General features: G+C 39.5%; 1 protein-coding gene across 3 annotated transcripts; it reads right to left on the reverse strand.

Moving 5' to 3' along the window:
- Positions 1-812: 812 nt before the first annotated feature.
- LOC131227317 (pentatricopeptide repeat-containing protein At4g14170) lies at positions 813-17,788 on the reverse strand. Of its 3 annotated transcripts, XM_058223097.1 has the most exons (4): positions 15,982-17,788; positions 15,055-15,293; positions 13,269-13,355; positions 813-1,180 (listed from the first exon to the last, which is right to left on the reverse strand). In XM_058223097.1, exon 1 carries the CDS (start codon positions 17,730-17,732, stop codon positions 16,251-16,253), a length of 1,482 nt encoding a protein of 493 aa, XP_058079080.1. In that variant the 5' UTR covers positions 17,733-17,788; the 3' UTR covers positions 813-1,180; positions 13,269-13,355; positions 15,055-15,293; positions 15,982-16,250. The 3 variants fall into 3 exon arrangements, with proteins under 3 accessions (XP_058079080.1, XP_058079079.1, XP_058079078.1); XM_058223096.1 differs by lacking the exon at positions 813-1,180 and having other exon boundaries at positions 13,076-13,355; XM_058223095.1 differs by lacking the exons at positions 813-1,180; positions 13,269-13,355 and having other exon boundaries at positions 14,807-15,293.
- Between the last annotated feature and the right edge of the window lie 727 nt (positions 17,789-18,515).

Raw genomic sequence — 18,515 nt, forward strand, 5'->3', positions numbered from 1 at the left:
CACTAATTTGGTGCGCATTATCAAGGCTATATGTGACTAGGGATAAAGTGCATTGAGAATGAGAAAGCGGCCAAAGCAAAATTGGATCACATAAATGAATCAAGAGGAGGATCTTAGATAATCACACACTGATAATGCCATGTAGAATATTTATCTAAGAAGTCATATTGAATGGAAGATAAGATTATTACCAATACTTTTGGAAGTTATTTTATATCACATGTTTTAAATATTTTCGATGAGCTTTAATTGATCAGGTTTGCAAGAGTAAGATCATTTAGATTTCGTAAGTAGATAGGTGTCTGTCAAGATCAAAGAATTAGGATTTAAGCACGTGCACACATGTAATTAACCATACTCAATTGAGTATGATCACATTAATGGTCTAAGACAAGTGATTAGAGTTTTGAATAAATCGTTGTTGATTCCCTTCAGAATTTGGTACGAGGACATCATCCATGGAGGATTATATTCTTAAAGTCTTATGTTGATGCAATTAGATTGGAGGGTGGTCTTCTATTTAGGAGAGAGAATGGTAGTTTGCTAAACATAATCACCATGTAAACAATAGAGAAATAGCTGTTCTCCAATTGAGAATATTTAGGAAGGAGGCTTGTAAATTTACATGTAAATGCTTGGTTTAAGAGACCTTCCTCTTTCTCTAAAACCCCAAACCTAAATAATCCTCTCTCATCCTTAAGAAATCTAGTTTTCCAACCTAATAAGTCCCATACTTTATATCATAGTTAATTACCTAATTTGCTGTCCAACTGTTATTTGGGTTAAATGATTCAAATCACAGTTTGATTTGCCAGAATTTGGTGATGATTATCGAACTAGATGAATTTAGTAAGGGATCCAATCCAAATAACATGAGTAGATTTCTTTCATCCTAGGACAGAGTTCATTTCATCACAAGTAATCCAACAAATAGTATACACAAAAATTCAAAATTTGTACACTGGCCTTATTTGATCCTATGACAGATGATGTAGGCAGTGTGCTCATTAAAAAATTATAGCCTGTGTTCACTAAAAAACTATACATGTTTTGTTTATCCTGTGGCAAAACATGTAGTGAATTGTGATTTAATAATAGCCACTGATGTTAGGGGCAGAACACTTCACAGAGCTCGATGAACAACATGTGTCAAAGATTCAGCCCACTTTTAGTAGTATATCTGAGCGTGTTAGGGACAAAAAATAGTGTTAGTCCATTAATCAAGTATGTCAAACTTATTTGAGAAAAATGGTTAGGAAAAACATATAAACCAGTCCAAATTCCATTTACATGTGTTGGTCACTTGATAAATGTACTACCCTAGTTTAGGTAAATGGTGTACTCAAAAAGCACACTACCTAATGAAGTAGGACAAAGGCAAGGGTGATCTCATTGATGTCTGCAATTATTCGTTTCATGTGTATAATATGTTGTTGAAAAGTTATTTAGAAATAGACTATTTTAGGGGTTAAATTTTGTTTTAAGTTAGAATTTATTATTTTTATTAAGTTACAATTTTCTATTTTTATGATATTTTAGGATTTAGAGAGTACTGAAATAACTTAAGCCTTTATTTGAGTGATTAGAACGAGTTTGAGTTAGTTTTGAAGTTGCTTACTAGTTTAGAAATGTTATGAATTTATTCATACAGGGTTATATAAGCCATATTAAGGGGCTTTGTAAATAGACTTTTCATCAATAATATCACTTTGACCTTTTCTTTTTAGAGATTTCTCTCTCCTTATGGATACGATGGCTATTTTAGAGAAGAAGATAGTGATCTTTTCTCTTTTATCCGTGCACCCAACACACTACATGATGAACGGTCTAAACCTCTAACACAATTCACTTCTACTCGGATCTCTACCACATGTTTTGCCCTTCACATGAGAACCCCTCATTGAATCACCATTCTTTAGGCATCTATGGATAAGCGCACGCAGGATTAGCACCCTAACCCTCACCCATTATCTGGTAGTGTGTTTGTCTTTGCTTTATTTTTTGAGCCGATATGATTAATAACAAGTGAAAAGGAATGCTTAACTTGGAGTCACTACTAGCTGTTAATCTCAAAATCTATGGTCGGCTAGACACCATAGAATCACAATGTTTAAAGGCTCGACTTGTGCGACTCTTGGTATTGGTATGGGATCGGAGATTTCGAGTAAGGACCTTATTGATAGAGAAGCAACGGATTAGGCACCGTGCAATCACGTGCAATCTCTACTTTGTGGATATAAATACCCCACCCACAATCGTAGATAACACTTCCCATAATTGCATCAAACTTTCAAAATTGGCATCTGATCAGCCTAAAGGAATATTGTAAACAAAAATAAATTACATCAAGGGGATAACTGGGACCACCCGAAGCTGACTGACAGTCTGAATTAGCCAAAAGCCATTGACGAGAATCCGAGTCCAACTAGTGACATGTTTCATCTGATTCGTCAAATGGTCCCCCATGGCAGCTGAAGTGGCAAATTTGCCTCAAAAAATGTGAAAATATATCGACAAAAATTGAATTCCCACTAGTTCAAAAAGTCCACTTATCAGCCCATGATCAATTTTATAACCCAAAGGACCTCGAAAAATGAAAAATCAGACCACATCATCAATGATGGGAATCTAATTCCCTCTGGTCTTGTCTATAAAAGTGTGACTCACTTCTCTTATTTCTCATGTCTCCTCTTGACTCCTAGGCTCCTCTTAACCCTTAGAGAGAAAAGAGAGTTCTCTCTGGGTGAGAGTATGCTCGGAGAAGCTCGATGAGGATGTCTTCATTACGCCGAAAGGCTGTCGATTTCAAGAAAGTTCACCAATTAAAGTAGGGTCGGGATTAGGGATGCTCAGCTATTTGCTTTCACGTAAGAGTGATTGGTTTCCCTCTCTCTCACATCTCCACGAGTTCATATCAGCATCATATACATAACATCCAAGCATCATACTCTCATCTCTTTCTATTTCTTATTTTCATTACAGTACTTCTAAAACTTCTTCAAATCTCTGAAAGATTCAAAATCTTGTAAAGTAGAGACCACACTTAGTGTGGGCGAAAAAGGATCTTAGAATCTTCAGCTACAGACCAACAGCAGGAGTCACTCGGGTCAAATGATCTTTAGATCCCTTAACTCCTAAGCTATTCTATGGTTTTTAGTAGGGTTGAAAGTCAGGCGGGTTGGGTCAGGTTGGTGCTCAACCTTAGCCCAAACCAAGGTTCTTATACCTCAACTCTAAACCAACCCAACCCAACCCAACCTCGGGTTGGGAATTCTCAATCCAAGCCCAACCAAAGCGGGCTCGGTCGAGTTGGTCAAGTGGATACATGCTTAATATTTTCATTATTATATTAGTCTATTATATTTTCAATACAGGCCTTATTTTTTGTACCTATGATTTTATTAATTATATAAGTAGTTATTTCTCGTAAATAACTTTATTTTTTCTAAACAAGCAAGCTAAAATATAGGACAACTCCTTTAAAAGTCATGTTGTGTCGCATGCAATCTATTTGGGAGAGAAATCATGCATATCTTGTTAGCTTGAGTCATCGGCAAGGAAATGGGCCAATGAAACCCGATGGCATTGGAATTTCTTGTGCCTTCAACACAGATAATCCACACTCAATTATAATTTATAAGTAGCTTATATATCGTGCATTATCAGGAGAGGATCCTCGTAAGGTTGTAGAATGTGCATGGGCACTAACCCCCTACAATCTATTCTTGAAACTAAAACCTATGCATATTGCTTATCACGACATAAAAAGGGTTGTAATTTGAAGGCTCGTAATGCCGTAGAAAGCATGGGGACAAATCACAACATTTTCCTCAGCCCTTGGGAGAAGCCTGAATTGTTATTCAGCCATACAAAGTTTTGACAAAGACATTCTAGTTGGAATAGACCAAATTAAGTCTATGCCTAACCAAGAGGGTGGGATGTCAACTCACTTTGGCATTCGATTACACACAACCTCCGCCAAAGAGGGGTATCTATAGACGCCCCACCCAAAACAGTAAAAAATATTTTATATGATTGCAACAAACTATCAAAATTGGCATCTTATTGGCCCAAAGGAGTACCACAAATGGAATATATTACACCAAGGGGATACCCAGAACCACTCGGAGTCGATTGATGGTTTAGATCAACAAAAAGCCAATGGCAAAAATCAGATTCCAGCCAGCGATGTGGCGATCATTCGATTCTTCAAAAGGTCCCCCATGTTAGCTAAGGTAACGAATTTGCCTAAAAAAATGTAAAAAAGTACCGGTGGGAATCCGATTCCTACTAGTCTAAAAGGTCCACTTATCAACTTGTAATAGCTCTTATCACCCAAAGGACCTCAAAAAATGCAAAATCAGGCTACGTCAACATCAACGGGAGCCCGATTCCCTCTGCTCTTGTCTATAAAAGTGTGGCTCACTTCTCTCATTTCTCATGTCTCCTCTTGCCTCCTAGGCTCTCCTCTAAACTTAGAGGAGCGAGAATTGAGTTCAAGAGAGAGTTCTCTTTGGGTGTGAGTTTGCTTAGAGAAGCCTGGCAAGGAGGTCTCCAATACGTCAAAAGGTTATCAGTTTTAAGAAAGTTCATCAATCAAAGAAATAGAGTCAGAATCAGGAATGCCCAAATATCTCTTTTCACATAAGAGTGATTGGTTTCCCTCTCTCCTTCTCACATCTTCATAGAGTTCATATCAACATTCCACACATAACATCCAAGCATCATACTCTCATCTCTTTCTATTTTTTTTATTTTCATTCTGGCATTTGTCCACTTAAATCATAAATGTAACCACTTCTAGAACTTCTCCAAATCCCAAAAAAAAAAATCCAAAATCTCATAAAGTAGAGACACACTCTGTGTGAGCAAAAAAGGGTTCCTAGCCCCTTCTTTTTCCGTCACCGAGGCCTTTACTTAGAATCTTTGGCCATAGACTAACCACAGGAGTCACTCTGGTCAAATGATCTTTGGATCCCTCAACTCCTAAGCGATTATATAGTTTCTAGCCAACGTATATCTTATGCTTAAATAGCTAGTGGTGACTCTAAACAAACTGTCTATCACTTTTGAATCAATACCACACCCATCTATGCCAAGTGCAAGAAGATCACGACTGAGCTGACCCGCTCTGCACTTGATTTACTTTCCATAATGGGATTTTGGGATTTTCGGGAAGTTAACAATTCTAAATGTCTTATTTCCCAACTGGTTCCGAATAAGGTCTAAAGCTGAATTAGAACTTGATGCTCATTTTGACCACAACCCAGGAGACTCCAATAGCTTGACTTTGGCAGTGATCAAGGAGACGATGATTACCAAAAAGAGGAAAAAATAACGCTAATGAAACTTAGCTAAGTTTATGATCATGGAAACAATTTGCTCTCATCAATCATAACCAAGGAGATGGTCATTTAAAGACAAGACATAAAATTAGAAGATCTTACGTTTCTAATGTATTAGTCTCCGATGACTTAACAAGACAAGACACAAATCATATGCCTAAAATCATTTGTAGATAAGAAAGGGGTGTATGAGAAGGAAATTGTTACAATATATGTAAACAAGCAAAGTAAATAGATGGTAGGAGATTTGGTTATGCACATGGAAGAATCGTGAGGAGAAACAAGATGTGTTGGATTTCTGAAAAGATGTGTTGGATACCTGGCCTTGGAAGTGTGTCATACATGATTGCATTGGCATATGTTACATTGCACCATGTTTTATTAGCATCATGTGACATCACATCATATTTCACTGCATATAGGTACATTGCACACCCTGACGTTATATTCACTAGGCTTTCTAGCTCATGCCTTCTTTATTCTCATTTTTTAGAGTAATGCAGGCAGTGGGAGTAGCTAAGCATGGACTTTATATTAGCGCACCTCTAATGTTTCATTCTTTTAAAAATCATACAATCTATTATGTATTTAGAGCTTGTGTATTCGATGTAAATGTAAATAATATATAATGGAATAAATTTTTTGAATTGCTCTCTTATCTCATTGATATCATAGTTGTAGGAAATACTACCAACCATATGAAAAAAATACATTCTCCAAGTCACATCCCAAGAGCGGAGTCAAGGGTCCGAACTTTGTTTTCAGGGCGTGACAAACCATGTGACACCCCTCCTTAGAGAAGATGGTTGTGGATCTTAGAACTCACCCTACTCTTGATCAACCGAAGTATTGCGATGGCTTTTGTTAGTGTGTTGGCTAAGATTGATAGTTGAGATATGGTCAATGGCGTGGATAGGATGGATGCTCCTCTCTCTCTCTCTCTCTCTCTCAGTATAATTTTCATTGGTACTTAAGAGTTGCCCGAATCTCAATTTAACTCAACCTTGGGATCCACGCGCAACATTCTAAGAGCTTAGTTAACTTTTGCTAGGGTAGTGAAAATTAGATTTCCACTACCTAGATACTCTTACATTTGCACATGCCACTAACTTTACGGCAGTCTTGGGTGCCCCATGGTGTTTTCTGATTGAACAAAAGGTATTAACAGATTTTGGATTTTTTCTGGTGGAAAATGACCATTTTTGGCCAATTATTTTTATGTTCGGACAATCTTGGAGAGCCCTGGGTCAATTTGGATTGGGTTTGGAGGTTGTTTGGTGGATATTTAAGGGTAAACAAGCGTTTAGATAAGGATTTTTGGCTGTTACTTTCCTATGGTTTGTGGGTTCATATTGCCTTCGGTTTGTGATTCTGCTTCCACACGCTCAATTCGTCAGGTGGGATATCTGCAGCATCACATGCATTCATAAATTACATACCACAGGCCAGTATGATGGAAAAGAATGCACGGTGTATGGTTAACCAATCATGAAGGTCATTGTAGACCTAATACATAAAATCAAGTCAACCTATCCAAATTGTGGGACTCACTATGGATACATCATTATCCAATGGTAAAGTTGATTGAATGATCTAACTTCTAATTGATTGGTTTGTTGCATTATTTAGCCTTTGAAAATCAGAAAACTCAAACTATGGATTGGGCAAATTGAGAAACGAACAAACTGAGCATCCCTTGCAAACCAAAGAATTATGAAAAGTGTCCAATTGAGAACTTCGAATTCGAATCCAAATCAATCGAATTATGATTTTAGTAACTATGGTTTATATAGGGCTCATTTGAAAGCATGGAATCAGAAGGCATTGTGTGGATTTACTGGTTTTTGCATGTTTGGTAGTCAGGAATTGGAGGGATTTGGATTTAAGAGGAATCCAAATCCTCCAAAAAGAGCACTTTTTGAACTCCCACCTCAAAGCACTGATTTCAAATCCATTTAACTCTGTAGGTAATAGAATCCACTCTACACCACGAGAGTTCAAATCCATGCTCGCAACAGAAGCCCAAAAAGTTCTCTTCTAACTTGTGGTAGAGAATTAAAATCTTTGGTAGGTTTTCCTTCGTCTCCCTAAAAGAAGGCCATCATGGTTATGCCTTCGAGGTAACACTCCCTCACTGTAATGTTGTTAGCCCACAAATTGAAAGAATTATAGCTATCCTATCAATGCTAAAAAAATTTCATGGTGTGTCCATTGTGAAACGTAGCAGAGTAGTGATCCATCCAGTTTTTCTCAAGTCATAGTGAAATTGGATGAAGTAGAATTGTGTAAGTCAAGTCTAATTTTTCTCAAAATGCAACTGAAAGTGCATTGTGTTGGGATATGTACTTTTGAAAGCTGAATCATGTCATACTTTCAATGAATTGTTAGTTGATTAATTAATTGTATGGTTGTGATAACATTCCTATCATCATCTGTGTGTATCACATGGGTTATACCATGAATAGTGATTCTCTCTTTTGATCACCCATTTTTTGATCACCCATTTTAAAACCATTTTTGGGGGCTTCTGCATTACACACGGAAGATCGGATTGCCTGGGAGAATGACTGCCAGGAACGTAGAGTAGAAAAGAATATGATAAGATTAGTAGGAATGAACGAACATGTTTCGAGAGAGAGAGAGAGAGAGAGAGAGAGAGAGAGAGAGAGAGTATAATATGATACAATCCAGACTATGGATTAAAGTCCTCTATAGAGATTGTATCAGTCTTGTACATGCGGCATAAGCCCATGACCGAGAGATAAGACCTTGACTTTCCATGTGAATATGGTTCAAAACCGACACATGTTTCAGCTAACATGTGTGTAAAGTTCTCATGGGGCTGATGACTTATATCAAACAACATTGTTTAGACTCGAACAATTTGAGTTGAAAACTCACATCAGTACATGGGCATGCCAAGTCCTATATAGAAAATTATATTGAATGGTTGTATGGAGCAAATCGCATGTCTTATATAGAGAGCATACACCCACATGCACCCGATTCATACGTTCTTAGACCTGAGGTTCAGTCACCTATTCTTATTATCTAATTAGTTTTAATACATTCAGTGATCCTTGATACTCAAGATGACATGGACTTGTGATTGGGTTAATTATGTGGAAACGTGTAAGGAATGAGATGATCCAACAGCAAATCTACAACATGAGATCTTGTTGTATAGATTTCTTCACCATAAAAGACTACTTGAATTGATACACCCAGTTAGTCATGTGCACATGCGATTGTTTTGAATTAAAAGGATTTTGATCTGTTTAGTCTTAAATAGAAAACAATTGTGCTTTTATGTTTTAATGTGTCTTTTTTGTAGTCATAACCTGTGACAAATTTAGTGCTGGATCTTCACAACGTCGAATGAGGACCACATGATGTCCGTGATGCAAAATGGCATATGTGTCAAGGGCATAGAGTTATATGCAAGCAGACCTCAAGTGCAAATTGATAATAGATTGTCCACATGCAACTTAAGTAGGCCCAATCTCCCTAGATTTTTGTCACTCACTTGATAAAGGTTAGTGATGCAGGACAATTAACCGCTTGCTCTAAAAGCTTGAACTGATAGAGCATGGCAAATTAATCTCTTTATCTCATAGTACATGCCCCACATCGCGTGGGATAGGACCTCGGCCGAACCCCCCTCGTGGGCCCCACGTGGGTACCGCCTCACACGGGCCACCTACCCCGAGTGTGTCCCCACATCCCACAGGCTACCCCACTCGAGCCCGGTGTGAAAATGCCCATGCATTAGTTATGGTTAGGGTCTTTATAGGGAAATTATACGATTCATCTCCTAGAAGTTGGAGATCTAAGCATTGGGGATGTTCAACTTTTGAAGGCTATAGCTCCTGCAAAAGAGTTGTAGTTAGAAGATCAAGGCTAGAGAATCTCTAACAACACAGAGGTGCTCTAATCTTCTCCATCTCTTTCTTCTATTTTCCTTCTTTAAATTGATTGCACCTGATCTTCCCCACGTTTGGACATGTGATGCATGAGTTGAAAATCCAACTATGATAAATGCCTATGAACTTCTTCAACATACATTGCCTGGAACCTTTTTACTATGATCTTTTTCTATCAAATGTTAAACTTTCCCTATCCTGACATTGGTTGCACTGACATTCCAAAGATCACTTGGTTATGATCTTTAAATGGGTCACAGAAGTGCATTTTACAAAGGTCATTCATTGGGTGTGGTTTGGATGGAAATATCAAGGGGTGCTGGAGTGATGATAGAACCACCAATATCAATAGACATGGTTTCTGATGAGATTAGATTCTACATTCAAGTCAGTTCAAAGTCTTGAAACTCATAGGATTGAAGATGATACATTTGGAAACAAGTAAGATCCAATTCAACGAAAAGCTATTTCAGAATGTATTGACAACTTGCCTAAGTAGGATGTGACTCAGGCCCAATTGAGTCTGATCCGATTGGGCACCACAAGTTGACAGTTGTGAATAGAGGGTGACTAAGCCCGATTCGGCCAAGTTATTCCTGACTCATCTGACTCTTGAGTGGACTCAGGACTGAACGAGTCAGTTTGAGTCTCTGACTCAAAAAAAAAATCTTGATGCCAGGAGCATCACCAGATCATTAGATATAAAACAGGTAAGTGGCCTTACCCCTCTCTCTCCCTCCCTCTCTGAGTCGAAAACCATCAGATTCAATCATCTGGATCTTTCCTCCAAATCATTGATCTAGTCCATCAATTATGCCACAACAATGTGCTCATAGCCAGCCTCCTAGCCATGTTGATCCACCATGGACTTTCTTTCACCTCTCCTCGCTTCTTCTTCATTCTTCAAATACTATACAAAGATTGAATATCCCATAGAGGACTTCATAAGGTGTCGATACCTCATCTAAACATCAATTTTTATTTTATTTTTTTGTTGGGACTCTACAAGATTAAGGAATCAAGAACTTTCGATGATGCCGCGCTAGAGGATAAGTGGATGGGTGTAGTGAGGGAAAATATAAAAAACAAAAATCTTTGATTGTGATCAACCCATGTAATAGACCTATTAGATAGATCTTGATTGTAATCAACCGATGTAATAGTCTATTACATTGTGCTTGTGCCCTGTGGGAGTTTTATGCTTTCATTGCCATTCCTAAGCGCAGATAAATGAGGGTTGTAACAGGTTGGCAGCTGGTGCCAAGTTTATGCCATAACCAGTGTTCAAAATATCGGTATCGCACAATGTATCGCACCCTTGGGATACAGATACGTATCGGTTATCGCACGGGATATATCATTTGTATCGCATAGTTTATCGCACTTTTTGGGAAATATGGGAAAACATTGGGAAAATGGTTGAATTTTTTAATGAAACTTCGGGGATTGTTAAAAAGGCCCTTAATACACACTTTTAAATCATAACATCTCAAAAAAAAAAGATGCACATAATAAATTTCCTTTGCATAGGGTACTAAGCTATGCGATGTTTAACTGAACTAATGCAACTATATTTAAATTGAATGCATGATATTTATAAATATATCATAGTTATGTATGAAAATACAACCAATTCATTGAAAAGGAAAAAAAGAACTGAATAAGTAAAATTTGAGAAATATAAATATCAAATCTCAAGTGGACCCGTGACAATCCACACCGTCTATCTAAAAAGGTTTCAATGGTGGAAATCATTATTCCAACTATTTCCTATGGTATGGTCCACTTGATCTTTGGGTATGATTAAATTTTGAGCTCAACTGTTAAAATAAGATGGAAAAACCGATGGACGGCCTGTATAGATCACATACATTCACGGTGGGCCCAACAAAGTTTACTCAGTACGATAATAGCATATTGAGTAACTCAGTACGCAACCCAATTGATGTGACCATGGACGTCACCAACTTCTGTGGGTCCCACCATAATGTATTTTTTGTATCCACACCGTCCATACATTTGAATGGCTCATTTTATGGCATGAGCCAAAAAAATGGGTAAGATCCAGAGCTCGAGTGGACCCTACCAAATAAAACAATGGAGAGAGTGACGCCGACCATTACAAACTTATTTTGACAGCCACAAGAGTTTGTGATCAAGATGATATTTTATCCGATCCGTCCATACATTTTACCAAATAATTTCAGGGCTTTAGCCCAAAAATAAAGCATATACAATGTTCAAATGGGCCACACCATATAAAACAGTTGAATTGAACATCTACCGTTGAAAATTTCTTGAGGGCCACTTGGATGATTGGATCAAGCTTATATTAGTATTTTCCCTTCATCCACGTCTGTATCATCTTTTTAACGGTTTGGATGACCAATAAACATCACCGCAGGGGCGGAGAAAGGTTTCAACGGTGGAAATCAGTATCCCACGTCACCAAGCTCTGTGGACCCCACCATAATGCATGTGATGTATCCATACCATCCAACCGTTTTTACAGCTCGTTTTATGGCATGAGAAAAGGAATGATATAGAACTAAAGTACAAGTGGACCCATCACAGAAAACCGTTGAAGCAGTCACACCCACCATTAAAATATTTATAGGGCACACCATGATGTGTTTTTTTAGATCCAACCTATTCATAAGTTAACATATAGATAGATGAAGTGAAAACAAAAATATAAGCTTGATCGGAAACTTCTGTAGCCCCTGAGAAGTTTTGAACGGTGGATGTCACTGTCCCCACTTTTTCTATGGTGGGGTCCATAGAGCTTGGTGACGTCAATTCAGTAGCGATTTGCCTACTGAACTTAGGGATCAACCCATTAAATTAGATGGGAAAGCGGATGGACGGCGTGGATAGACTACATACATTAAAGGTGGGCCCAATTGAATTTACTGAGTACGATAAGAGCGTACTGTGTAAACCACCAAAACAAAGGTTTCCCTTTCCATCTCCTTCACATGAAAATCGTGAGGTTTTTCAGATGAAAATTGCGCCCCTCTTCTTTCGTTCCCCTCTCCTTCACGCACACAACGCTTCCGGACCCACGTTGTCTCGAGCCGAAAAAATCGAAGAAAGAGGGATACAGATACTTACCTGTTGAATGGCCCACCTCCGATCACCGCTACAGCCTACGGCTACAGGTACTCTCCGATTTCTCCTTTTTTTTTTTCTAATTCAATTTTTTTTTATTCTCCACAACCCGGCATAGTGGCTTTTTATCGTTGTCGGTTGTGGGTTGTTGGCTATAGTGGGACTCGTGAGTCCCCTGCAAACGCACCCATGAGTGTCACAACTTGTCTGTTTGTCGATTTCCGACAATAATGGAGGCAGAAATACCGCGATATTGCATGCAGAAATACTGCGACATCGCACGGTGTGGGTTGTATCGGCGATATCGACGATATATCGGGCAATATCGACAATAATATCGGCCGATATCTGGATTTTTGAATTTTTGGTATCTTCCTGGAGTTATCGGAGGAGTTTCGTCTCGCTGGGGCTCGATACCGATAATATCAGCCAATATATCGGCCGATGGTATCGATATTTCGATCACTGGCCATAACTTCCAACACGAATCTGAGCAATACGATGACTTTGAAGAAAAATATGGAAACATGTACCTCTACCTACTGGCAGAAATTAATGTGATGGGTGAAGTGGGTCTATAAAATTCAAAGTTAGATGACATGACTCTACAACAAGGCAAGGTTGGAGGCTAAACGATGCAATGAAAGATATGGTCTTGATTATGATGAAACATTTAGTAGCCCAAAACAAGCATAATCACTTTTGTCCTTGCCATTACCTCCAATTATAGATGGAGATCAAACTTGCTGGTTGTAAAAAATTCTCTATTGCACTTAGAATAAGTATATATGCAATAACAACAAAGGTTTGCATGAAGTACGCTCATGAATTGAGGAAAGCAATATATACTTTACAACAAGTATCACCATGCCCAGTTTGAAAGGCTTACCTCAGCTTTGGAGGAATTTGATTTCAAGAGATGTTATGCAAATCATTCTATTTTTCTTAAGAAATCCTCCTCGATCTTTCGGCCCATCTGGATGGTATCACCACCGTTGGAAGTAACAAAGTGAATCAAATGGTTAGCACCCACATTGGCCAGACAATTTGATCTGCAAAATTGTGGTGAGGCGAGCTACTTGAAAATCGACAGCAACATCAACAATAAACGCACATACAGGAATGTGGGTCTTGCTGCAACTGAAATCTCCAGGTATCATCTTCTCAATAGGATAGGAATATCTAATTAGGACTCCCACCATGTTTTGCAACAATTTGAGTGCTATCAAGCTGGCTGCAAATTCCTTATTTCATGCTGGTACCAATCACATTGAAGTGACATGTTACTCCATCGCAGGAGTAATTTCTGGTGGCATTTTTATGATTTCATGTCATTGAGCTATCAAATTGAGGACTTATGATCAAGAAATCATGATCAGGTTCAGAGGGAGCGCTGAAGTGCATACACCCACAACTTGGGTTAATATTCTGCATTTTGTGTTGGTGGGTAGTAAAGTATTTTGCCTAGACTGAAGTTTAGTCATTTTGTAAATGGGAATTCTAATACTCTGACAGAGTGATAGTTGAAATGTAGGATCTAGAAAATTACAACATAATGTGCATTTACTTAGAGTTCTAAACATTGGTTCAGTTGTTCACTCTATCGTATTTTCCCATACAATGTTCTTGGTTACATGGAGGAGCCATGACTACATTTCGACTGACCGACTTTAAGGGGCCATTTGGATACTACCAAATAAGTTATTTTTTCTACTTACAGCAGTAGATAAGTGACTTATTTCAGATAAGTTAGTTTGGTTTATGATTAGTCATAAGTAACTTTTTTTACTTAAAAGTACTTAATCACTTTAGTTAATTTTTTTTAGCTTTTCTACTTTTCATAAGTTACTAAAGAGAGCCATAAACAGAGAAGAAAGCAAGGTATTCCATAATGGTAACGGTGGCTAAAACAGCCACCACCATTACCTTTACGATACGGGTCGTAACAGCCGTTACGGCTCCCGTAACAACCGCTACAGGCTCTTTTTGTATTGAAAGAAAAACTTGCATTTGCCCCATAACAGACCATTACGGGGCTGTTACTGCCTTTATAGGGGGCATAATGGGCCGTTAACAGCGGTTACAGGTCATTTTTTCCATAACAGCTGTTACAGCCATTACAACCCCATAACGTGCAATGGTTGCCACCGTTACCTTTATGTAATGGCCTTTATGGCCCCGTAATCGCCTTTACGGCACACCATGGATGAAAGAGAAGAGAACCTGATAAGTATCTTGTTTACAAAACATACTTATCTTCTTAATAATTAGAAACTAAGATAAGCTACTTGTGGCATAAGTAGCTTATTTTAAGAAACTTATGATCCAAACGCCCCCTAAAAGACACCCTAAATTGAGTAACATTAATAGGAGTTTTAACTTGAAGACAGGTGGAGTGATGGGCAGTTGAAATGAAAAGCTTCTCTATGGTCCAAATTCAATATACAGATTTCCATTAATCAAACTTCAGGACTGCTCAATCAGTCTGAACTCGAGGTGGTGGCCTTTACTTAGTAGGTCCCACAATTTTGGTGGTTTAATTTGACTTGATGTATGACACATTGACAATGTTCTAAATACCCATTAACCATCACACTCTGCCACACTATCAAATGACTCCCATTTGGAAAATATACAAAAGGATGTAGAGGTCTTTTGCTCTTAGCATGAATTACCTGAATGAGATACTGAGGAGATTGAAAGGGATTTCCATTCTTTCCAAGCTGTTCCCTCCCTCTCTATCAGAAGGGTGGCATAACCCACAATGAATCCCAGCATATGAACTGTTTGGAACAGCACCGGTGTCTCCATATGTATGGTTTATTGGACCATGCAAATCTTGCCATTGAGCATCGAATCTTTCCTGTACAAAACTGGGCATTACTGTGAGTCTTGCTTTCAACTTTCAACAAACCTGCCACAAACACAAGTTAGATGCAAAACAACTGGATTTTAGTTGAAGTCTTGCTTTCATCAGATCATTCCTGCTATTAAAGGTTACATGCAGCACAATTGGATTTTGGTTTCAGTGTCGCTTTCATCAGATCATTCCTGTTATTGGAAGGATGAAGATTCACTGCTCCTCTGAGATGAGCTATTTCCAAATTATAAAATTTACACAATTCTAAGGTTGCATACAACCAACCCTTCATCTCCTGAAGATACAACCAACTGCATTTAGTGGGGTTCTCTCCATTCCACTTAAAGGTTTACAGGTGATGCAACGATAGTAATCATGTGATCCATCTTTCCATCTGTCACCCATGTAAACATGAGTTCATTCTCTGATAAGAGAATACATCGGGCATTTCTATTTTCCAAAGCTGCATTTGGAAAACGCTTTCAAATGAGCGTTCCACACAATGCTCACGAAGTGCCCACATGTTTTACGAGTGCTGTTAGAAAATGCGGAAACTGAATTGCGAATTTGATAGGATAGATGCTTACTGCCAAATGGTTTCGAAAATGGCAAAAGCTTTTCTTGTGATGAAGACTTGCAAACAATGGCCAATTTGAGCAAATGGCCATTCTACTCAACGGAAATTTACTAAAAGCTGAGCACAGCCTGAGATTTCAATTAACATTAACCGCTGTCCACTTACAATGGTCCTCCTAGAAGTTCCCCTGTAGGTGATTCATCTTGCATGCGCATAGGTCCTCCCACCATTTCAACTGATTCCCTGGCCAACTAACATTTGTTTCGTTCATGACATGGGAAGATGGCCACCTGGTTTGATCAAGCTAAATCCAGACACCTTCTCACCCGTTTCCCGCATTGGTCATCCTTTTGTCAAATTAAAAGTTCATTTGGATGCGATTCATGTTGCATATATGTAGGCCTTCTCACCATTTCAACCAATTTCAAAGCCAACTAACATTTCAGTTCTTCTTCACTCAGTCCATCTGCTTCGATCAGGCTACAACCTGGCACCTTCCCCACATTCCTTTCCTTCATGAAGCCTCTCACCCTTTCTGCCTCATCAAACTTGCCCGCAGCGGCGTAAATGTTTGCCAACAGCACATAGTAACCACTCTTTTGTGGCTCCAATCGTAATAGCCTCTTCGCAACTCTCTCGCCAACCTCAATGTTACCATGAACTCGACAGCCTGCGAGCAGAGCCCCCAAGACCACCGCATCGGGCTTCATTGGCATTTCTTCAATAAACCTCTCTGCTTCAACCAAATGGCCTGCCCTTGCTAAAACATCAACCATGCAACTATAGTGCTTCAATTCAGGTAGCACCTTGTATTCCTTCATCATATTAAGATAACTCCACGCCTTCTCAACCATGCCAGCATGGCAACAGGCAGACAAAACACCAAGAAAAGTCACAGAGTTCGGCATAACTCCTTCCATATGCATCTGCTCGAAGAGCTCCGAAGCAACACCCACACACCCATTCAACCCATAGCCCAAAATCAGCACACTCCAAGAAATCACATCTCTCACAGGCATTCTGTCAAAGACCCTATGAGCACATGCCAATTCCCCGCATTTCGAATACATATCAATAAGAGCATTCCCTAAGCTCAACCCCAATCCCAGGCACCTCCTAACACTCCACCCATGCACACTTTTCCCATGCCTCGCCCATCCCAACTGGCTACAGATGAGCAGCAAACTCACCATAACAACCCAATCAAGCTGAATCCCCTGACCCACCATCTCTCTATAAACCTCCAGCCCCAACCCAGGCTCCCCATTCTGTGCATACCCACCCAACATTGTAGTCCAAAGCACCGCATCCCTTTGAGGAATTTCATCGAACACGCAGCGTGCATCCCAGATCCACGAACACGCAACGTAGAAAAACACTATCGCCGATGCCACAAACACGTTCCTCACCAACCCCACCTTCACACACAAACCATGCACATACATTCCTTTCCCAGCATCCCCCAAGCTCGCGCACGCCCTCAGGGCAAGGGGGAGGGTGGAGGCGTCATGGCCAGCCGCCTCGCCAGATCCCCGCATTTCAACAAACAGGTCGAAGGCTCTTTGGGGGCGGCCCGAGCGGAGGAATTCACCAATGATGATGCTCCAGGAGTATACATTGCGAACGGGCATGTGGGAAAAGACGGAGAGAGAGTGAGGGAGAAGGCAATGGTGCTTGGAGTACATGAGGATGAGCTTGGAGGCCAAGATGACGTCATCGTAGAGGCCATTGCGAAGAAGACGCGCGTGGAGATGGCGGAGATTTCGGGAGTTGGGGGAGGAGTGGAGGAGAGAGAAATGGTAGGAGATGAAGTTTGATTTGGGAGTTGTGGAGTATGGGTGTGTGAGAAAGAGGGTGAGAGCGATGAGATTGCAGTGGAGGAGTTTGGGTGTTGATTGGAGGATGCGTACGGTCATGCTATGCTATATATTGCTGTGGAATTGATGCGAGATCACGCGCAAATTTGAATTTATTCTGTTTTCCAGCAGCTTATGCATGCGGAAGCGGATTGGCTGGTGTAACACACGTCAGCAAGTTCTGTGCTCCCATCATGAGGTATTTGTTATATCCAAATCTTCCATCCATTTGTAGAGCTCGTCTTAAGGCTTGAGCCGAAAAATACGACAGATCTAAAGATCAATTGGACCACACTGAAGAAAAGCAGTGGGGATTGAACGCCTACTATTGAAACACTTTTGGGTAACAGAAGTTTGGATCAATATGAGATTCGCTTTGTGACCTTATTAATAGATTGGATGGAAAGTAAACGTTACTGCGGCTCTACGAAGTTTTTAAAGGTGAAAATCATTATCGTCGCTGCTATTTTTGTGTGGTCCATTTGAGCTTTGGATACGATTCATTTTTTTGTAATACTCTAAAATGATCTCAAAAAATGGATGAACAGTGTGGATATGATAAATAAATCATTGTAAGGCCCCATGTAACTTTAATCTCATTTGAACGTTTACAACTCGGAGCTAGAGGAGCGTCAGCGCTTGTCTTCGACACGACGCGCATCTACACCAGCTATATAGCTGGGAAGCGGATTGGCTGGTGTACCACTATATAAAGTTGGTAAACGTTCAATCCATCTATTTTCTAGATCAATTTATGGTAATATACAAAAATGAGGTATATCCAGTCTCATGTGGACCACATTACACAATTTGAAAGGACTACCGTTAAAAACTTTTGGGGGC

Source organism: Magnolia sinica, chromosome 15 (genome assembly GCF_029962835.1).
Source record: "Magnolia sinica isolate HGM2019 chromosome 15, MsV1, whole genome shotgun sequence".
NCBI classification, from domain to species: Eukaryota; Viridiplantae; Streptophyta; class Magnoliopsida; order Magnoliales; family Magnoliaceae; genus Magnolia; species Magnolia sinica.

Coding starts and splice junctions, on each gene's coding strand:
- LOC131227317 (XM_058223097.1), bottom strand. CDS start 17,732: ATGACCGTACGCATCCTCCAATCAACACCCAAACTCCTCCACTGCAAT.